Below are 22,936 nucleotides of genomic sequence, written 5' to 3' on the forward strand. Positions count from 1 at the left end.
TATGTGGAATATTGTTTACTGTTAATCAACACATCTTAACTGAAATTTTCACAATAGTTGAAGCTACATTTAAGTATACAATAGTCTCAATCACAAAAAACAGGCAGAACAATTAAACTACATAAGGCCTTAAATCAGAAGCACAGTGTGTATTGTTGGAATATTACTTTGTTTACAAATAGGCTACATATAATTAAGTTTACTTTTCATATTTTTATTCATGTAAAATGCATTCAAGGGAAAGGCAACTTACAAAGTTTATTTTACCATGAGTTAATAGAAAAATGTCAACATTCTCTTCTTGCCCCTCCCCCCACCCCATCCAGGTGTGATTAGTAAAATTTCCATACAATACTCAAAAAACAATAATCATTTACACGAAACATCCAAAAGCCAGCCTCATCAGACAACTGCAAACTTGCAAATTGTTTATTACAAAATTGGATAAACTTCCAGGGTTTTTTCTAATGAATATTGCATCTCTATGCAATCAATGTTTAAAACTACATTGTCCACAAAGCCTTCTAGGTTCTAAAAGTCTTACTGGTTTCAAAGTAGTATTTGGTGGCCTCAGTAGCAATCAAGTGAGTATCTGCATTACAACAATGATAACTTGCAGCATTACTTTGGCAAGATTAGGACTGCTGATGAGTGGGTAAATTTGTTTAACCTGAGAGGTAAGGGTTAACACAAGAACAGAACACCAAAAGTGAAACTAAGCACAAAAGATAGAAAAATATGGAAAAAAAAGAGATCTATTTTGACCCTCTCCCCCTATAACAGGGCATGGGCCATTTCCAGTGACTGTCTATTCTTATTACATACATTAGTATTTGATCAAATTTCATGGCTATTACATTTTACAGAACAACTGCTTAGAAGTCTGGTTTTTAATTTACATCTGTGCAACACAGTAACTCACAGTACATTTTGAGATGTTTAAAAAATATTTATAAACTTGTTTTTGATATGCTAAAGCATTTGGCCACACTCTTACAGCATTTGATTTTACATAATTGAAATTTTGTACAGTACTCCTTGTGATTTTCTTTTTTACATCTAAGAAGGAAAAAACTTCACACAAAGTAATATGAACTGCCAAGCTTGACTGCATGATCATGTAATTCCAGTTTATAATACTGGCATTAAAACCTTCATTAATTATGTTGACAAATCATTACCTGTACATTTAATGAAGGCAACCAAGATGATTTGAAAACACAACCTTCAGGTTTCATGTTATGTGTTTATCAAGGTGTGCAGTTCTGCAGTGAAATGAAAAAGCATGTAAATATACAAAGAAAATTACAAGTTCACCAGTTCCTGTGACACAAACTGTTTTAATCTTTCAAGGTACTGTCCATAGAGTTCCACATCATTATGGCCTGCTCCTTCTACCCACAGTGGTTCTACAGGTCTCTGGCAACGCTCGAATAATGCTAGGCCATGTGAAAAGTCAATTACTTCATCTTCAGTCCCATGGATTATTAACACAGGAGATGTTATTTTAGAAATTTTGTCAATGCTGTAAGAAAAAGATTATATGTATGAAAACAATAAGCTTTATTGTATCTTTTTGAAGGACCGGACTGTTAATTTCAGGTTTTAATTACACATTTAGTTTTGACAATTTAATTCTGAAGTTGTTTAAAACATTAGAAAATTATATCTTATCAACACTCTGGATGTCCTTACAGTAGCACATGTAAAGCCACACAGAAGGGAAAAAACGGTACTGGAAACTATTAGGATTGAACAACAGAGCAATCCATCTAAAAACTGGTATATCATTATGTTCACTTCAAAAAAACCACATTGGACTGATGAAAACATTACTTCAGAGTTTTGCAGTAAAAAAGTGCTTGTCAGAAGTGAAAGAATTTTAGCACTTAAGAGTTTGACCATCTTGGGGGAAGAAAGTCTTTGAAGTTAGATGCTCAAAATACAAATAATTCCTTGAGACAGGTGTACCGTTTGTAATGGCCAACTAGTGGCACAGAGCTGAAATACATGACAGGAATTTGCTTTGGCTAAGGTCCACAGAGTTTTCCAGTCTTTGCTCCTTAGAGAAACATGTGCAAAAGACTGTTCACAGTTACGCAGGTTAACAACTCACTGGACTGGAACTGCTTGTTAGAATTGGTGATTTTAGGGGTTACATATAGGAAAACTAATCACTACTTTAACAGATACCCAAAAACATGATAGAGATTTGAAAACCCTAGATGTATAGAGTTCTGTAAACTCCTTCAAAACAAATGTTTTCCCATTGTTGTTATTCACTCTGATTTTTCTCCAACTTTTTGTTAAACCTTCGAAAGAAATTTCAGAGAATTTGCCATATTACTTGTTTCCCTAGCCTAAAATTTCTGTAACAGAGAAAAATACATGCAGAATAAAAAATCCTGCAACTTACTTTGGGAATGCATCAAAGCAATACGTCTTCTTCGTATCAGGAAAAGCTACTCGCATTCCTGAGGTCAGGGGAGAATGAAGAATTACAGCAGCACTTTCATACCTAGCAGCAAGATCCACAGATGGTACTGTTCCTATACTCTGGCCATATATAATCACATTTTCAGGGCGGATTCCGTACCTAGAAAATCCAAAATGTTAAAAAAGTGGCATATAAACTGAAACAGACAAAACTGCAGCAAGGCAAAAAAAGCATTTCTGAAAACCAAAATTCCCTGAAGACGTTAAACTATGAAACAGCAGCTGGTAGAATAAGCAAATATATTCTGTAATATTCCTGACTTAACGGGACAATTATTTACTCTCTATTTCCAGTAAGTTATTTTTACCTTATGCCTGAATGATACTGAAATATGGTTTTATTTTTTTAATGTGAACTTGTGAATGCAGTTGTGACTTGTATACTAGTTGAAAGCCTTTACTGGTAACTCTGGTGAATCTACAGCAGCAAACTGATTAAAGCCTTACTAGCTCTATGGTTATCATTAAGTGGAGCATAGTCAAATCTGCAAAAGTTTGGTTGGGTTTACTTTTCTAATATCTGACTAAAACTGCAAGCCAGTTACATTGCTCAGCAATTTAGTGGAATCTAAAGCATGCTTGTACAGACAACGATTAGAATATTATGAATCCTGTGTAACAACTGAGATGTTTCTTTCTTATCCCAGCTGATTCAACATGCAAGCTAGCAAGAGGAATACTCAACCTAACCCACAATTCAGACAGCCCAATGAGCAGTACAAAATTAAAGTCTAAGCCTCCCTCTGAATAAGATGAACACGCTCATTTTTTTCTGCAATTACCTGAGGTAAACAAAAGAATTATTGAACACGGAGTAACACTTAACAGTCAGATGTAACATTTTTCTGCATTAGCGTGGCTACAAAGAGCAGCTGGTTCCCAAGTAACACCAGGAAAGGCTCCAAGCAGAATATTATGCTGGCAAGAACAGTGCCCACAGGAGAAGGATGATCTGTACTAACAAAGTACTCAGTACAGGTTCAGAATGCAGAAGTGTATCTATCCAGGTACCTTTGCTAAACTTACTTGGGAAAGGAAGCACCTTAAACAGGAACTGCACTGCATTACCAAATAAAAAATAAAACAAAAAATAAATCAAACATTGTCCTCGCATATTACCAGAATTTTGTTTGCCTTTTTGAGTTAAAGGAGACTAACCTAACACCACTGTGGAACAACATGAGGTGACTTTAATGTTTGCCAACTGACTACAATCTTAAAAGGACTAACAATCAACTGTGTTCAGCTGAAGTGAAGGAAAGTACAACCATCATTACCTCTTCTACAATAAATGCATGCATCTTTTCTGTCAAAGCCAGATAACAACACCCATACCCACAGAGGAGTTATCAAATTAGTGCATTTTGCATACCTTCAGCAAAGCCAGGGAAACAGAGGTAATGGAAGTATTGTACAGTATCTTATAAGTATGGCTATATACCTGTTTAAGTCACCAAACACTAATCAGTACAGTCTAAAAGCCTCAAAATCAGAAACTTTAGGAAAAAAGATGTTTCACATGTACCAAAACATTCAAATTACCAACTGATAAAACCCCAGAATCCGCAAGTACTTTTCAATAACCCAGAAAACATCTGTGTGTTACATCAGTATATAATAAACAATTAAAGAACCAAAAAAACCCAAAAAACCACCAAAACCCAACAACTAGGACGACTTCAGGAAAAAACACAAGCACATTTCAGTATTACCCAAATGTAATTATCACTAGCAGAACTCATTAGGCATCCCAATAAGCTTTTTAAATTGAGGCTAAAATTCACTAGTTCATGGCTAACTTTGTCTATTTAACTGTTCATCTATTTATTTAGATTGTATTCTGCTAGATTGAAACACAAAAGCTGTACAAGTATTAGCACAGATACATTCATAGAATCTATCATGACTACTTAATTACTATCAGAATTTCCTAGAAAGTGTTTCTAGAATCATAATCAAATTAAGAGTTCTAACATACCAAGACTCATCCCTCAGCCTGGAACAACAGGCAAGCCCCCCACCTCAAAATAGTCCTCAGGCAATAAAAAAATTAAAACATTCTGATTAACAAAAATTTTCTCAAAATTCCAATACACAAAAATACAAAAAAATTAAAGCTCCAAAACTGAAACAAACATAAAGTCTTCACTACTTCTGTCTGTTTTCTGAAACACCTGAGAACAGCCTAGCAGCCATCCTTTTACAATTAATCTCCCAGTTCAAAATATTTCTAATCACATTTGTCCATTCTGTAAGTGCCGTATCGCCTTCTATTTCTTTCATATTATCTGAACAAAACTCACATTAATACCTGACGCTTTGCATCATTAGTACGGCATGGAGTCTGCCCAGCACATTCTGACATAAAATAGTTCTCAAATAAAAAACCTTGCAAATTATAACACTTTGATTTCCTCAAAATCAAAACTGAAGTATTGAGTTTTACAAGATGCAGGCCACTGCACAGAAGTTTAAATCAAAATTTAAAAGTATATTTTGGAGTATATGTTCTCCTCTTTTTCATTATTCTTCCCCTTATTTTTGGATCCATATTCTTCAGCCTACAGATAGACAAATATTAGCTACAAAAAATAATCCAAGAAAAGCATTTACTATATTTGGATTAAAGTAATCCTTTCTCCATCACAGCCAGGCAGATTGCCTTCACAACATCCACCAGAACCTATTAGTCTGGAAACTAAAATAGTGAGGCCAATCACCACAAGTCGTGGTTCAAAGCAGACTCTTGAATATTCTGGCTTGGGGAAAAAAAAACAGCAAACAACAAAACAAAACTCAACAAAAGACAAATATTTGAAACAGAGAACATCGGCTGTGTCTGTTGCCAGTCTTTCCTCTTCTCTTGAACAGGCTTCTGCAAAGTTCAGGGAAAAGAAGAGCCCAACTGTCCCTCAGTTCCTTTTTCCCAAAAATACCACTTTACAATCTAAAATGTAGTAATTCTTGAAAAGATAACTGTTGGTATGTTCCCTAGTAAGAAAGTTCATCTACTTATTCTTTTGACAGTCCTGTAAACTTCAAGAAGTTTGTTAGAAAATTACTAGTTGACTACACACCTGGTTGCCCAAATGAGGAAGTGCGAGATCAAGAGAAAAATGGCAGTAATATTCTCCTTTTAATCAGTGTTTTAGAGTTACAGGCCATCCTGAGGAAGGGGAATGTGACAGTTACAGAGCCATATGCTCTAAGTAGTGATCTTGTGAGAAGAGCTCAAAGACATGCTGTAAAAACTATTAATATCTTTGCAAGCTCATTATACTGATCATAGGAGTAATGTAAACAGTACTGCCTGCTCAAGTAATCTTAGATAACTTGTGTCAGAATAGACGGGCTTTCAGCTTGATGGCAGTGGTGCAGGTTGTTATATTTGGGGCTTTTTAAAGCCATAACCACCAGAAAGGAATTCGCAACAAAATCTTTAAAATAGCTGTGCACAGATGTACCTTCTCAGAGAAAGCAGTCTTCCTCTGGACTGAACCTGGCATAAAATTTCAACAGATACTTTCTGCAGTTTAAAGGCTGCCACCAACACTTTTCTTTTTCCCACAGCAACTGACATTCCAATTCCTTTCAACAACGTACTCATCCTTTATGTTCACGCACCTAAGGGTTACCTGTCTGGAAAGCACATGGAACTTGAGGAGGAGTTTTAACATAGAATAAATGTACTTCTGTGCCATAAACTTGCTAGCACCCATACGGTGTCTGAGCACTCACAAATTTCTGCCTTATCATCACCCTAAAAGTACATGTTAATGTCACTACGAAACTAAGCTCTCACAAAACTGAAGAGAACCACTTTCCTTTGCATCTTCAGCCACATGTTGCACCTCATCCAGCTTCACCAGCTAGTGTAGGAAAGTAAATTAACCTCGTCTGGGAATAGTGGAGCAACTACTTTTCTGCTCCTTTGTGCTGGTTGTCTTCAGGGCAAGGCAAGAAATGACATGCTGCTGGTGGGTTAAAGGAAGGAGCGAACTAATACATCGTTGTAACGATGTAGGCCATCAGACCACTGCCTAGAATCAGGGCCCAAGCTAACACAGGGCGACTAATGACGCCAGTATAGTCTTCTGCAAGACTACATATGCTGATCAGATATAGATGGTCTCTTGTAAAAGAGGCAACATGAACACGCCTGTCTGATCTTCTCAGCTTCTGGGAGGGAAAGAAGAACTGCTAAACAGCAATGAAATATTCTTTTTTCCTCCCTTTGTGCAAACTTCACAACATGCTGTAGAAGAAACTCTTTCACCATTTCCTTTATATTCCTATCTTTCTAAGAAGACCTTTTCTGCACTTCACTGAACACCCACCTTAGTGGCAGTGCACCCCTCTTCTGCCCCTCCCTCCTCCTTTTCATAGAACAGTTTGGGTTCGAGGATGATCTAGTCCAGCCTCCTTGTCACAGGCAGCTTCAACTTTCACAGGTTGCCGAAAGCCCCATCCAACCTTACCTTGAAAGCTTTCATTGGATTATACATCATACATCACTTACATTGGATATTCATTGTATTACATACTTTCATTGGATATACATCACATCGCCATGATATGCAATATGTAAACTACAAAATGCATGTCTGGCTGCAATGAGTCATTTTTGGTTTGGGCCATTTTTGTTGTTTTAAACTTCAGTTATCTTTATCAACCAAATACCAGCTGAAATTACAATATTATACTTCCAGGCTCTTTGGAGTACACACCATTTTGCCCTTGATATACATAAGGGAGACAAAAAGCAATTTATTTTTTTACTTCTAAACTATTGGTGTTAATCTAGAAGACATGCTCACTTTACAACAATAAAATAAAGTATTAGTAAAATCAAACTCAGAAGCGTACACTTTTGACAGTACCTCGCAGGCTCACACTAATGACGAGGTGCAACAGATGCTCTAGAGAGGCTACTGTTTGTGAATCTATTGCAACACATGCATTTAACCAGCTGACAGCAGTGCTTGGGGCACACGGAAGAAAGGGGAACATCCCGAGGTAATTTTCAATGCACTTTTCAGAACCTTTTGTCATCATGCACTTAACACATGAAATTACAGCTGCAAATTGCAGAACGTGTAGGGCATGAACATCCTTCACACCTTTAACTATCAACATTCTATGCCATGAATAAACAATTCCATGCCACAAATAAAATCCATGAGCATACAGCTCTTCCTTAACTCAGATGCACGTTGCCTTTCTTTTGTATACAACATGTAACATTGCTAGAAGAAGAAGGGAACCGTGTTTTATGAGAGGCAAGCCCACTGACCATGCATGTAGTAATCAAACATCTCCTCTGCCTCACTCATCATGGTTTGGCTTTTATAAATCTCACAATCCTACTGACCCATTTGTTTTATTTGCAAGATTTCTCTCTATGATAAATTGAGCTATTTTTCCCTATCAATTTAAGTGAAAGCTCAATTTCTCTCCAAATATTCAAAGTCAAGGCACCTCCTCTTCCAGCAAAACATCCTCTACTTTTGATTAAAAAAAAAAAAACAAAACAAAACACACCACCGTAATTTGTGAATTCTCAAAAGAACACTTTCAGTCCACAACCAAATAGATTTTATATTATTCCTATATTTGGCTTCTCCTATGAAAAGGCTGTCCGGCTTCTCTAAAGGTAAATCTGGTCATAAGGCAACTCCAGCATGTCTTCTGGTTTCTGAATGAGCACCATTTGCCCTGCTTTTGCCTGGGACTGGTTAAACCTTTCCACCCTTTCTAGTGTGTCATCAAAGGCCTTCAGAGACAAGGAGAGTGGAAAATAGGCGTATCCCAAAATGACTCCTGGCATTTCAACACTTTGTAGCTATGACAGTCAGAAAAAGAATGTCCTCACTTGCTTTTATGTAGTCCCATGTATATGATGCACATGAATATACAATAATGTGCAACCTTCCCAAACCTGATGGCAGTGAATCACCTTGCCTTCTTCTACAGTCAGCATCCTCATGGATAGCTATGGCTTCCTATTAAAATATTCAAAGCAGGTAGACAATAGGGACACAATTCAGAATCTGCATCTGCTGTTTATCTCTTCTAACCTGCTGCCAAATTAGCCTTCTGTATTCATTTACATGAATAATAATATTCACATACCCTTACAGCAACCACTTTTAAGAAAGTCGTGTTGGACCAACCTCACCATCACTCTCAATACTAGTTCCAGACTACCTCACCCTAGGTGTCCAGTCCCCACTGGGCAGTTGTGTCTGTTTACAGATGGCCACCTGGATTGCCCTTCCAAGACACAAAACTTAACACACTAACATGGCTCCACCACAAGCATCTGTGTTGACTAGAATGAAGTCCACATCAGCATTTCAATTACCCTAGAAACACCTTTTAACGCTGTGTTCTATGATCCCATTTCTCAGAACAGGGAATGCAGGAAGCTGTGGGTGACTGTGATCAATCTCCAACAAAGACAATTTCTCAATTCTTGATCCCATTACAGTGGGATCAAGATATGAGGCATAGTTTAAAAGTCTATGATGCCTTTCTTCTCTCATCCCGTCAACAAGAATTTCAAAGGAGTAACACCTATACGTACATCTATCCTGCAAACAGTCCGCTAAATTTGTTTTGTTTTGCAGAATACTTACATTATAAAACGTTAAAGATGGTGCTAGTGTAGCACTGACAGAACAGGCTATACTAGAAAAGTGAATCAATGCTGCAGCAAATGCTCAAAGGCTCCATCCATTCTGGTCCAGATATTCATGAAGTATTTAAACACAGCTGAGCACTGTTTTAGGGCTCAAAGAACACCATGGACTGGTAACCAAACTGCATAAGCCAGTGTGTCCAGAGTAATTTGCTGAACTTCTCCCTGCTACATTCAGCATTCAGATACAAGGGCAAGACAGGTCCGCCAAGAAAGTTGTTGCAAGTACCACAGTGTTACTACACCACTAGTAATTCTTTAAGCAACAGAAAAAATTCAGTCAAGTTTGTGAAATTCACAAGAAAGGCAGACCAATTCAAGCTTTATACACTCTACAGAATTACGTATTTCTAAAGGAGGTTTTGACGCAAAAAATAAACACAGACAGCAAAAAGGATTGAGGCAGGTCATTCCTGAATTGAAGAGGGAAAAACAGACTGATGTAGTATGTATTCAGAGTTCCCCCTGAGAATGTCTGTTCAACAAACGGCATGTTCAGATGGGATAGTATAATGAACATTCTTATTTGATTAGGAAAGGTATGCTATGTGACATCCAAGAATGGAGGTGAGAATTCAAGTTGCAATTACATTTTCTTTTAGGTTTTCAATCAGAAATTCGTCAAGAGGAGGAATAGATAGTAATTACAAATTAGTTCATAAACCAGAGCCTGTAAACTGACACAAACAAACAATTTAAGGTTTCACCATCTAGTTCTCTTCCATTTTCTGGTGCACTGAAACAATTCAGACTGTTTTCCACATAGTTCACAAACCATATTATGTTTTTTATCAATGTTACTGGGTATTTTACCAAGCGGCTATATTCCAGAGCATTTCATTACAAACCGTGGTCACCAGTGTACCTGTTGCAGCTCTTGGCTTTACAGAACAGATCTGGTTATCTCAACTTTCCACTGTAATCAAAAGAAATGACAAAACCTAATCTAACAACACAGTGTGACTGTTGTTAAATATATGAAGCTGAATACCTGTCCCCTGTGGTTGTAAGAGGTTTATGATAATAAGTGTTCCCCCCACTTCAATATACAAATAAAATAGGCTTCTTTTCAAAAGAAGTATCACACCTCTGTTATAAGGTAAAAGAAATGCAAGACAATATTTGTACTTACAAAACTGAAAAGGGATAATCTACTCCAAAGTAACAGGAAGATAATTAATATTACATTGATCAAGTTCTAAATTTACTGTCACTGCTACAAGGCTCCAGGATTTTAAAAGTCTTTACACATCCCTTACACTAAGTCACATCCCTGATATATTATTAAACAGGATGCCCAAATTGCAATGATCAAATTGTAACATGCTGCTGTAGATTAAATTCAGTTTTTCACAGTTTTTGGTGCTAAATACATAATATGATGGGAGTTTTTTTGGTGAACGTCTATTCTTATGATCACATAATATTTTAAAACATAATCTTTTTGTAGTTTGAATACTTGCAACACAAAAAGAATATTGCTTTAAATGGAAGAAACCATGGTGAAAAATGCTCTCAGACTTAAGAAGTGGGTATTCAATGCTGCATTTATGTGGTGCCTAGGATTCTTGCATGTATCATAAAATGCTTGCAAAGTCTTTCATTTCACTATTTTACTTTCCTAAAAGCAGAGGTTTAGAACACAGAAACTACTGAAACATCTTTCCAATTTGCATTTTTCCTTGTCCAGTTTTAATCTACTTGAGCTAACACCACTGACTCAAATTCCTGTTTTTTATTCCCACCATGATACATTTACACAGATCAATTATAACCTCTCTGACACATATTATTTTCCCAAGATATAAAATCATCTTTTTTTCTTTATACAGAAACCTATCTTTGGAAATGCTGTAGCTGCTAGTCTGAACTCCAAAACAAAGGTGGTCTGAACACCATACAGAAATCCAAACAGTCTCACCAGGTTCTCTTGTAACAGCTTTTCCACTGCCCCTCCCTACTAAAAAAGCAGGTGATGGAATTACCTGAAAAAACAACCCACATTTTCTCTCACCCACATCACACCAGTCACTCTGTTACTGGACAATCAATTATTATAGGCTTTTCCTACCTTCTGAGATTTCCAACTGAGATCCCAAACTGTGACAATAAGGATTATGTTCTAATCATTCATGACTAAATCATACCTTATATTTTGTCCCATTTCAATTTCTCTAGTATATCAGTACTATATACCGATTCTGCTCAATACTGACAACGCCTTCAGCATAAGGCACAATCAATCACCTTGGATATGAATCCATTAATCCTAAAATACAGCACTTCTGTTTACAAATTAACTATAACCATTTGAAAAGCACACTGTAAAAGAAAAATGGCAGCTAATGTCTTACCTTGTCCTAAGAGCCACCCAAGCAGCATCAATGTCAGCATACAAATTCTTCTCTGTTGGCTTCCCAGAACTTGCACCATATCCAGAATAATCATATGAGAATATGTTGCAATTAATCCGTGAACCCAGCCCTATGTAAAAGCTGCTCATCTGACCTAGGTCAACGGCATTTCCATGTGAGAAGAGCAAAGTATACTTGGCGTTAGGTGAGCAACGCACAAACATACAGGCAATCCTGTTACCTTTACTTGTTCTAGTCATGAAGCATTCAATGGCATCTTTTTCTCTAGAAGAATACTGCCAGTCTGCTCGCTCTGAGAGATGTAAAGTCCAGCGACTACCACTCTCATCACACATCAGCGTATATGTGGGATCAGGAGGTAAGAATGCCAATTTGGAGGCAATTTTCCCTGGGCATGGTGGACAACAGAACAGGCAACACAGTTCACTAAAGGAAAGATTATTCATCTTCTAGTCTGAAACAGAAAGAGAAAATGGTATCAGTTTCTAGTTACAATCCTATATCAAAAATACAACTCCTGGAAAATGTAAATGTATCCTCTCCAGAAAATAATACATAATGTTAGTGGAAATATTGAACAAAACAGTTGTAAATATGTATGTAAATTTCCATATAATAGCTTACTTTATATTATTAGCTACTTTATAATAAGCACATTCAGGATGAGTGGTAACTCTATAGTCCTGCCAGATATTAAAACTAACATATGATTACGCAGGGAAAGAACAAGCATGAGTTTTGGAGTTTCTTTGGAGGAAATGAAGTTTCTTATCTTAAGCAATTATGAGAAGTGTTCACCTGTTGACAAATACATGTTATAAAGAAAAATTAAAATATATTGCAGTGTTTGCAGTAAACTAAGGCTATGCAAATCTTTGCAGTCAAAAATCACTACAATTTTTCCTAAATACAGAGAATATGTATTACAATCATGAATTATGGGTTCCTGCAAGCAGTATCAGCAGTATGAAAGGTTCCTGAAGGACAAAACTTAGAAGGCAGAACAAGATGTTTCTGCTAGCTTAGCAAACACTATAGTCCTTCAGCACACTAAAATCCATCCATAAATGCTTTCTTGCTCCACATACTGGCTGACAAATGTTTCCAAACCCTTCAAAGAAATTATTACCTAAGGTTTCCTGCACTGCACATAGGAGTTGGGTTTGTATTAATGATATGACTATTTCTACTCCATGCTTTAACAAAACCATCTCACACCATATGCTTTATCACAAGTATTTGGCAAATCAATAATCAAAACCACCAATTCAAAGCATTGTTTAATAGAATGGGGGCAGGAAAAAAGTAAATGCACATACACCCAAAGTAAGCTAGGCAAAGACATAGATGCCCTGAAAAGCAGGCATTGTGTCCTCAATTTACAGCTGGGAGAAGTGAGGGGGGGGGGGGGGGGGGGGGGGGGCGGGAAATTCCTTTGTTGTGACAATACTTTTTCTCAGAGGTAGAAAAAGCGATGAAATCTGCCAAGAGCCATGCTGAAAACCAGCACAGCTAAGATAAGCATTTACACTACTTTACTTGTGTTAAGGCATCTGATGTTTCATGTCAACTTAAACAACTTTTCCATCCCAAATCTATCTACAGGTCTCAAGCACAGTTCCTACCAAGTCACTGCAAACAGAAATACAGTTTCATGTACCAGCTTTGACTGCTAGATCCAAGTTTACAAATGGGAAGAAAACAAGTTGATTTCTGATGACCACAGTCCCATGTCATTTCAGAAATACTTGGGTAATCCAACAATAAAATCTTACTGCTAACTGCAATACTTGGCAATATTTAGATCATATTTCAACGTCTGTCCTCTAACTTGTATAGTTTTCATGCCTGTATAAATTTCTCCCTAGAAAAGCTTCAAGGACATTGCTGTAAGAACTGCTGAATATAGATCACAGAACAGCTATCCGTATTTCGGACATGTGAATGGTCTCTTCCCTGTAGAGCCTGAACGCACACTGCATACAATGTTACATAGTGTACCTGTACACTAGTAAACACAGGCATAAGCAAGACAGTCTGGTAACAGCATGAGCATTCTTAGAATACTACTCCAGGGGTTTTGTGCCCTGCAAAAAATTTTTTGCCAAGGCTGCTACAGCCCAATGTTTTCTTCAAAACAGAGGGAAGTAAGTCTTAGATATGGGTGACCAACACTACCAATTTAGAGGAGATGGCAGGAAGGGTGTACTGATCACCTCCCACAAAAAGGCAGGGTGTCTCTTAAATGAAGGTCCTGAATAAACAGTATGTCTGCCAGCTAAAGAAACAACAATGACATGTTTTATGTAATCAGCACAAGTAGTCACTCAAATTTGGAATAGCTCATCCATTCCCTGTCAGGCGAGATTATCTGGACATTAAATTTAATTTTAATCTGCAAGCCAGAAGAAGTAGAAGAGCTCTGTGGAAGAGCTCTAGGGATTGGATAAAGGCTTGGGATCTCTTAGGCACAGAAAAGACTCAAAACTTTTTTTTTTTCTTCTTTACTTCTGTTATAGCTGTGAGTGTCAAAGGAGCCACCTCTTTCACCTCTACTTAGAAAATTCATGTTCACAGCCCAGAGAAACTGTTGCGATGCCTTAATAGTCCTTTTTTTGCAAAAAGTGCTTATGACCCAGTATTCAACTGCACTTCTATTTATAGCAGAAACTATTAAACTGATCTGTTCTGAGTAAGTTTTCTCACCTTTTCAGAGAAGCTGAAAGCCAAAGCTAGATACTACAACTTATTCTAGGGGTGGGGGTGGAAATAATACTATTTTATGTGTAAAATTTAGAAGAATACACACCTCCAAGATCAAGGTATAAATAGCCTGTTCCGCCCAGGAACAGCAGACTGCACTCTATTCCAGCATATGATAGCTATAGAATTTCTTACTTGCTTCCCAATCAACTTGTCAGAAAAAATTAAAACCGGATTTTACATTATTTATAACTATAAACAGCACAGCAACACTATAATATGATCTCACTCAGAAGATATTTGCTATTTTTCAAAGTTATTTCAGAAGACTGGAAGCTGGCCTGTAGAAACCACACACAGGGTAGTACTGCAGTAACCACAGTTAATCAGCTGAGGTGGTACTGTGCCCCAAGACAGCTTAAACGTGCTAAAAATGGGCTGTTGCCACATATGTCAAATTATGCTTAAGACCATGGCTAAAGTATTATTTCTGCCCTATACTACACTGTAATGTTGACTTTATATAATGTGCATTTAATCCAATGGAAACTCTGCCTACCGAAACTAAAGATTCTGATTCCAGGGCTGTTCTCCATCTAAATCATTGGTAGCAACAACTGTTTTCTTTAAAATAAGTAATTGCTACTTTCTTCACTCAGAAGACCCAAGAAAGGCAGCAGATCGCCAGCACCACTAACTGAACAAATCTGACACAAAACACCTACTGAACTTCCTCAGGAGGATACCTTCAACTAAATGCAAACAATGTTTCCATTATACTGAAACCGATTTGTCATTCATTGTATTCATGAGTATGTTCTTAACCTCCGGATCTGGAATGGAACCAGGATGTAAGAGAGTCCCCAGGGTGTACAGAGTAATTCTCATATCACTGTTTATAAGTTCAACTGAATCAGCATTTCAGCTTAGTAGTTACCCACCAGATGTCATAATTTAACTTCAACTAAACAGGCATTATCTTTCCTCAAAAGGTATACTGCTCAGATACTTCAATGATTAAAAACTTAACGTTACCCCCTACACTAGTGGTTTTTTTAACGTTCAAAAACATGTAATCTGGTTTCCTAATGGTTTCAGCCAGAAATTATTACAGTAAAAATTACAAGAAAAGTTACAAAATCTCCTTCATTTAGCATCACTCAGACTTGGTAAAAGCTTTGGAGATCAATAACTGGTCTCTTAACAGTGTTAAGTCTAAAATACAATTTACAGAAAGTGACCATGGTATCACAAGTGATAGTTGCATTATCACTCTAGTAACAAATGGGCTTGATGTATGCCTTATCTGGAGTCTTACTGAAACCTGAACAAAACCAACACAAATTACCTTAAGCATACAGTACCACAAGTACAGATTAATAACTTCAACAGGACTCATTTGCCTAAAATATGTTGTGAATACCAAAGCTATAGTCTAACACCTTCTGAGCATGTATGATGTAAATCTCTGTGCTCATTACAGTAGCATCAGATGCAGAGATCAACACAACCCAATAACATAACTATGTCACCTATTTGTCATTTCAGTATTAATAAAGAAGCCAGTGCTGTTCTGCAAACACAGTTCCTAATGCTGGTAAAATTACTAACAACAAAAAGAATATAGGAAGAGAAATATATATATCCTTTAAAATTATACTGCATTTTTCATACAAATTAAGTAGGAAAAATCTGTGGAAAAAAACCTCAGTAAAACTGATTAACTTATACTACTGCACCAAGAAAGAATAAGAAATAAAAACAGACCCAAGTGGTGTCACCTACCGCTTTTGGGATAGCTTTTAAAAGAAAAGCCAGATCATTTTATCAAATCTATCTCTAACTTTCTGGTGAATAAAAAAGTGACAGAAAATGACAGATGTAAAACTGTCCACAGGTTGTAATTTCAATCCATTATTTGGCAATTAACATTTTCCTTAAGACTGACATAAAGGGAGGGGGGGAAGTCTATCTAAACTTAAAGCACACCTCAACTATTTCTCTTGTGATTCCTATGATAACACAAAAGTAGTGCTTTCATATAAGCAATTATTCCTGTCCTCCTCTCTCTGCAAATCTTAACAAGAAAGTGGCTCCTTTATTCACATCTTTGATTACTTCACTACATTTTAGCCTCAAAAGCCCAACCCTTGCAAACACTTATCTAGAAAGCTTTTATTTACACTAAATTATTCTAATTGTATATTTAAGTTAAATTACCCATTTCATAGCAGCTATTCACAAGAACAAAGTCAAACTTAAATATAGCTGCTGGTTTGTAAATTTTAGTGCTGTTCTAACTGTAACAGGCAAGGTATTAAAATTATTGGGTTTTTTGTTTGTTCAGGTGTGGTTTTGTTTGTTTTAACTCATCATTTTTCTTTACACACTGCTGAAATAAGAAACTGAAGTAGTTTCCCTCACCCTTTCATTGAATGCAATGCAATGAAAACTTGAATTCAAGCCTCTGCTGAAGCACCCATATTTATTTCAGCATTTGCATTACATTAAAAATGGAACAGAAGGGTATGGACACCCTCCCAGTACTTCAACAACTAGAGCAGCAAAATATTTAAAAAAAAAAATACTCAGTGTCCAATTAAGTATTATCTAAAAGGATTAAACTAATAGAATTATTAGAGAAGAATACACAGTAGGTCCAGAAAGAAAACCAAAGGAAGTCTGTTCTGTAATGAAAAAGCCAAACCAAGAAATACTGTTAAGTAACTCTAAGGTAGCTTCCAAAGAGCAAAGCAACCTACGTAAAAACAGAAAAGCTGGACAGGGCCAAAACTTCATTTGGTTGGTTTGATTTTAAACAAACACCTTACTATTCCCACAAATCCTAGCAATACTGTAAAGCTTAACTGGTATATGGAGACATACTTCTGGTTACTTCGTATACTTCAAAACCTAATGACACAGTTGAAAAAAGAAAGGGAATGCAAGAAACACCAGGTGAAAAATCTAGCCATTCCTCCTGCCCTAAAGCACAAACCAACCCTCCACAGATCTCAGGTATACCTGACAGCTGTGGGATTAAGTCGGGTTACATAATGTTTTGCGTACTCCAAGGAAGACTGCGCCCGGGAACTGCTCTGCTAAAATCACCCGCAAGCCGACAGGTGCCGAAGCCCCCATCGCACTCCTGCCACACCCGTCTAGTGCTTCACTGCACCAGCCGGTCAATCGCTAACAAACAGCTATGCTTTTTTTTAAGATGGTACTGTTTTGTGTTCTTGCAGTCATGTATTTTCTAGCTACCTTCTGGTCAAATATTTTAAACTTACAAATCAATAATAACCGAGGGCAGCGTCGTCCCACCATCAACAGCAGAAGCTGAAGAAATACGTTAAACCAGGCTCGGGACAACTACAGGAACTCTTCAGGTGTCTGTATCTGAAAAGGACCTCGCAGAAGCCAGCACCGCTGACACGGCGGCGCTACTCGGAGCCGCGAAAACCCTGAACTCCACAGGCGTTTAAACAGCCAGCGTGCCCGTTCCCCGAACAAAGCCGTCCGCGGCGAGGCCACGGAGATGGAGCCCCGGGACAGACCGCCGCCAGCACCCCGCGCCTGTCAGGCAGGCGGGCACCCAGGGGCGCCGGGGGCGGCAGGGCAGAGGCCCCAAGCCCACGGCCGGGACGCGGGCGGAGAGTGGGGTCGCCGAGGCCGACATCCACCTGCCCGGCTCGGGTCGAAGAGCCGAACCGCCGCCTCCCTCACCGAGAAAAAGCCGGTGCCCGCCGCGGCCCTTCCTCCTGCCCCGCGCCACAGCCGCGGCAGAGGGGCCGCCACACCCGCGCCCCGGCCGGAGGAGCAGGACCGCGGGCAGGTGAGGGGCGTAGCGGGGCGGCCGGACCTGCGCAGGGGCCAGCGCGCCGCCACACCTCGGAAGCGGATCCTCGAGCCGCAGCCCCGCCGCCAGCGCCGAGCCGGTGCCGCGCCGGCTGCACCCCGCCCCCTCGTCGCGACCCGTCCGGCCCGGCCCCCCCGCTGCCAGGGCAAGAAGCGCCCATACCTGCACCCGGCACTCCGCTAGCGGCAGCGGCCCCCGCTCTCCTGACCGCCGCCGCCCGGACGCCGGGCCGGCGGGGGGGAGGGGTGCCGGTTGTGCTGAGTAACGGCGCGGCGGCGGGAGGCCGTCAGCGCCCCGGCCCCGGCCGGCGGCCGCAGCTCCGCAGCCGCGCTCCGCGGCGGAGAACGCACGGCCCCCGCAGAGCGGCTCCCCGCGCGGCCTAGGGGCGCGGCGCCAGCCTCACCTCGCTGAGCGACTGCATCGGAGCCAGCGGCTGCCTCGGCGGCCGAGGGGGCGGCGGGCGGGGCGGGACCGGCCGCCGGCTGCAGAGCGCCAATGGGGGCGCACCCCGCGGCGCGGCTCCGACCACTGAGGCTCCGCCTGGAGGCGGGTGGGCGGGAGGCAGCGGAGAGGCAGCGAACCGCCACGGGCGGGGACGTTACCCCGCCGCTCGTCATTGGCCCGGGGCCGGCGGCGGGGCCGCGGAAGGGCGCGGAGCGGTTCCGGGGCAGGTGTCGCCGGCGGCGGCGGCCTCCCGCGGGATGAGCTCGGAGAGGGGGAACGTGTCGCGCACGCGGCCCCAGCGCTACCAGAACGCGCGCGCCTTCAGGAACGACAAGTACGACAAGAGCGCGCGACTCAAGGTAGGCGGTGGGGCGGCCCCGCCCCCTCCCCCCCGCCGCCGGCAGAGCGCCGGGCCTGGCCCGCCTGGCGAGTGGCGGCGGCAGGGGCGAGCCCCCGTGAGGCGGCCGAAGGCCTTTGGCGCCCATGGGTGCCGAGCGTGTAGACAGGTGCCTCTGCTGGCTGCGCGGGTGCTGCTGTAGCCATGGGCTGTCCCTGCGCAGCCTTCAGCTAGAAGGTCTGGAAGAGCTTGGGGACCGCGAACGGAGTCATACCGCAGTGGAAGCCGGGAGAACTTCATTGTGGCGGCGGAGAAGCCTTTGGCTCAGCTCTGTCCAAAGGGTGCACTGGGGTATTAAGGGCGCGATTCGCCGTTTCAGGCAGTAGTCACCTGGCCCCGCGTCCGAGGCTGTTGTGTGAGGAAATATGTTGTGTGATACTTGAATCATCTATGGTGTGAAAGGCCCTTGTTAAGCCAGAGAATTATTAAGAGGAAGACTGAAACAAAGCATTCACTTTTGTGGAGTTAGTGCAATAAATAAACGTGTTGCCCATGCGACTTGCTGGGAGGCATTGGGTCTTCTCAAAGTTGGTGACTGCGTGGCCTTGCTTCAGGCACCTTAACGTTCTCAGAATTTAATTTGAACAACTCCCCCCATCATCTATGGAAATAGCAAATTTCACTTTGCAGCTTTTGAGACAACTTTAAAAAGAGATGTTTGCTTTAAGGCTTTGAAGAGATCATACAGGCATTTCTGAGTAGTTGCACAGAACAGTGTCCTCACCCATTTTATCAGTGCTTTTGCTACACACATTATCATATTTTTGCAGTATTGTTACAAAAGACCATTTTTGGGGTGGGGTTCTTTTGTTTCTAAGCAAGAAGGAAATGGTTTACAACATATTCTTGGAAGATGCTCTATGCTTGTAGCTGTGGTAACATAATAGCAGTGCAGAAGAGGATGAAGACCAAGCAGTGTGCCTCAGCAGTAACAACACGGAAGTGGGATGTTTTCTCTTACAAGCTAAACTGAAAGAGGTGAATAAAACAAAACACAAGGTAGGCGTTCCAGAAGAGGCTTGTCTGGTGCTATTGCTGTTGTGTCAGTTTCCCTTTAATTGAACCTGAACTGTGTTGTCAGAAGGAACTGAGAGGAGGGGGAGAACTTGGGGGGGTTGTGTGTTTTTGTTTGTTTGCTTGTGTCCTTTTTTTTTAAGATGATGTAGGACTGGTTCTGCAAGTTGAATAGGCTGCTTTCCCAGGGCTCTAAGCCGTGCCACTGTTATTGTGTGAGTCACTGCATGATCCCTGATAGGAGAGTATTTTCCTGTCTGACTTCTACACACATATATACACAAAAATATCCTAGAGAGTTGATCTATCCGAAAAGTCTTCAAAGAGAAACTGAATTCTGACATCAGTTTTGTAACTGAAGTAATCACTTTAATACCCACATGTCTGTTTTTCTTCCCTTTTTAATATTTTATATCATATAGAACTGGCTAAACAGTATGATACACTCAAATATTTTTTTTAAAGCTTTTGAATGTTGCCAGGATTCACTGTGGGTATTAGCTGTGATATGGGACTGTGTCATTTTTCTTTCTGTTTCAAGTCAATGATTCCTCTTCTCTCTGTGCCTGCCAGTTCATGGAGATGGCTGAACACAGGTTAAAAGGTTCTTGAAGAAGGTGCTTCTTATTACGGGGTTAGACAGTGTATGGTAAAGGGAAAGGATGCATTTTTATTTTGGTGTGCCATCATGTATGAATTCAAGTGCTAAGGGATACACAGGGGTCTTTATAATGATGACTAGGCCTAATTTTGCTATTTGGGAAATTTAGAAAAGTTAAACTAACAAAGATTAAGTGGTGATTAATGTCATAGTTTAGATACAGACTATGCTGAATGCTGACAGTTTTGCATCTCTGTCTTGTGATCAGACGCACCACGTTTGAGGTGTGTTGAGGGAAAGAAGAAATAGTAGCAATTTGATCACAGGGAGTAGGGCATTCTTCCTTTCCACTTTTCACTAGCTCATTAGACCAGAAGAATGCTCAGAGCTGCTGAAAGGGGGTTGATGTCCTCTAAATCACTGCTAAATTTTTTTTTTGTGAGGTATTTGGCCTATCTTTGACTACTGTTATACACTGTCCGATGCAATACTATCTTGAAAGGCTGCAGAATGCCTTTCAGCTTAAACTTGGTATCCTGCTGCATTTGTGTGCTGAATTAACAATGCTGAATATTAACTACAGTTGCTTCCTGTTGTACTGTGGCTGGCATTGAGGTAGTTATTTTCAGTGTTATTTCTGCTTGTCTCAGTGAAACAGTATCTGCAGAGGAAATTGATCTAATAGTGTTTTGACTTTTCTCTGCCGGCAGTCATTATCCAGTTGTTTTTGCGTTTTTTTAAAAGGTATCATGCTCTCTGTCTGACAGTGACCTTGGTATCCATTTTCTAATCTTAAAGACCATGGAGCTGATTACTTACAGAACATGCTGAAAGATCCATCTGTCTTTCCTCTGATGATTGGTCTTTACTACAACATTTTCTGGGTTAAGCTAGTTGAAGTGAAACACCCTTTCAGCAGAGTACACTGCCTCTGTTCTGTATTTGGGTAACTGCCTACAACAGTGCTGGAAGAGCTTGCATCCTAGAATGAATGGAAGAAGGAAGAGCCAGGACAGGACAAGACACAGTGTGTTGTTAGTTACTGAATCTTAGAATTTGTTTATGAGTGCTTGCTTTACATAGCATATTCCAGAACAGCTGTTTGCAGCACTGAACTGAGGAATATACATTATGTTATATGAATATGCATTTTATGTAAAGTACATTACGTAAGTCAGCATGGAAGCTGGAGTATTTCTAGAGATGAAAGCAAATACTATTCAGTGAGAACATTTAGAACTTCATTGTAATAAGATGGTAAACCACAGAGTGATTCATATTTGCACCCAAATGACTGATCTGTTTCTCCATTTCTTTCCTCTCATTAAGTACACCCCAGATGATAATCCACATTTCCATAAATTTCAGAGGTTATTAACTCTGAACCTCAGCTTTACCATAGTGTTGATGTCAGCTACTTATTCAGCTGGCTGTATGGATAAAGAACTTGTTTTGGTGGAGATGCTGGTCAAGACTATGGGAAGGCAGTAGGAACAGAACAGGTGAATACAGAGTTTAAGAGTCTGTGATAATGATTTGAAGCTCAGAGGGGAATAAACCAGATAACAGTAGTGGAGTTTGGTTAGTTTCTGTCCTTGCTGAGAGTACCTTGGTAGGCTTAACTCCATTCTCCAGCCACACTTCTTACTCTGGGTTCAGATGTGCGTTCAGGTCTGGGCTGTAGCCCTTCATGTACGGAGAAGAGCAGGCATAAGTCCACGTTCTGGACTCTAACCTAGCTTGGCGGGGACAGGGTGGTGGGGAGGGAGACAGAGGGTGTATGTGTGTTTTCAGTTCTTTGTGGGGAAGCAGATGGGAGTTGGCTGTTGGTTCTTCCAAGTGTGTACATTCTCTTGCTGGTTACTTGCATGTTTTCAGATCCATGTGACTGATCTGAAAAAGGCCAAACATCTTAATCTCCAAGATGGCCATTTGGAATTTGGCTTAGACAAAACTTTAGATTTCATGTGTTTTAAAGTCCACAGCAATAAAACATGAAAGGGCCTTAAGTGACTGGTATGGATGAAAGGATGACTTCAAGGCTTTGGTTAAAATGTTAAATGTACTTGTTTCTAAAAAGAGATGAGAAAATATCTGTGTAGGAAATGGAACTTAAAGTGATACTGCTAATAATATGTGAGCAAGTTTAGCTCTTTGATTTAAGGCTATGAAATGTAGTTACTCAGAAATGCTGCATTCAGCCTTGTTGACTGAAGCAGTACCACCTGTGCTTCTGACAAGGAAGTTCATGGATGGCATTGACATTGCATTCATTTACAGCAGAACAGACTGCTGATGTGTGCTCAGTAGTAGGAGTCTGATTTCAATAGAGTAAATCAAAATGCCC

The 22,936-nt window shown here is 40.2% G+C and overlaps 2 protein-coding genes across 6 annotated transcripts in view; one reads left to right on the forward strand and one right to left on the reverse strand.

Annotated features, from left to right (window-relative positions):
• ABHD17B (abhydrolase domain containing 17B, depalmitoylase) lies at nucleotides 1-19,939 on the reverse strand. Of its 5 annotated transcripts, XM_056324419.1 has the most exons (5): nucleotides 18,537-18,654; nucleotides 11,792-12,025; nucleotides 11,551-11,704; nucleotides 2,417-2,596; nucleotides 1-1,525 (listed from the first exon to the last, which is right to left on the reverse strand). In XM_056324419.1, the coding sequence occupies exons 2-5, from the start codon at nucleotides 12,015-12,017 to the stop codon at nucleotides 1,306-1,308; spliced, it is 780 nt and encodes a 259-aa protein (XP_056180394.1). In that variant the 5' UTR covers nucleotides 12,018-12,025; nucleotides 18,537-18,654; the 3' UTR covers nucleotides 1-1,305. The 5 variants fall into 5 exon arrangements, with proteins under 5 accessions (XP_056180394.1, XP_056180393.1, XP_056180395.1 ...); XM_056324418.1 differs by lacking the exon at nucleotides 18,537-18,654 and adding an exon at nucleotides 19,189-19,939 and having other exon boundaries at nucleotides 11,551-12,025; XM_056324420.1 differs by having other exon boundaries at nucleotides 2,519-2,596; nucleotides 11,551-12,025; nucleotides 18,537-18,659.
• Nucleotides 18,758-22,936, forward strand: part of CZH9orf85 (chromosome Z C9orf85 homolog) — a 12,814-nt gene continuing 8,635 nt past the window's right edge. Inside the window, exon 1 of the mRNA XM_056324421.1 lies at nucleotides 18,758-18,936. Coding sequence (XP_056180396.1) covers nucleotides 18,835-18,936 — 102 coding nt within the window. The 5' untranslated portion in view covers nucleotides 18,758-18,834. The remainder of the gene's footprint in view (nucleotides 18,937-22,936) is intronic.

This window comes from Falco biarmicus, chromosome Z, assembly GCF_023638135.1.
Source record: "Falco biarmicus isolate bFalBia1 chromosome Z, bFalBia1.pri, whole genome shotgun sequence".
NCBI lineage: Eukaryota > Metazoa > Chordata > Aves > Falconiformes > Falconidae > Falco > Falco biarmicus.

Bases quoted from the DNA above. Each gene is read 5' to 3' on its own strand.
- ABHD17B (XM_056324418.1), bottom strand. From the start codon at position 12,017: ATGAATAATCTTTCCTTTAGTGAACTGTGTTGCCTGTTCTGTTGTCCA. The intron at 2,597-11,550 runs GTAAGACATTAG...TGGATTTTCTAG, and splicing joins TGGGTGGCTCTTAGGACAAG to GTACGGAATCCGCCCTGAAA. The intron at 1,526-2,416 runs GTAAGTTGCAGG...TTTTTCTTACAG, and splicing joins TGCTTTGATGCATTCCCAAA to CATTGACAAAATTTCTAAAA.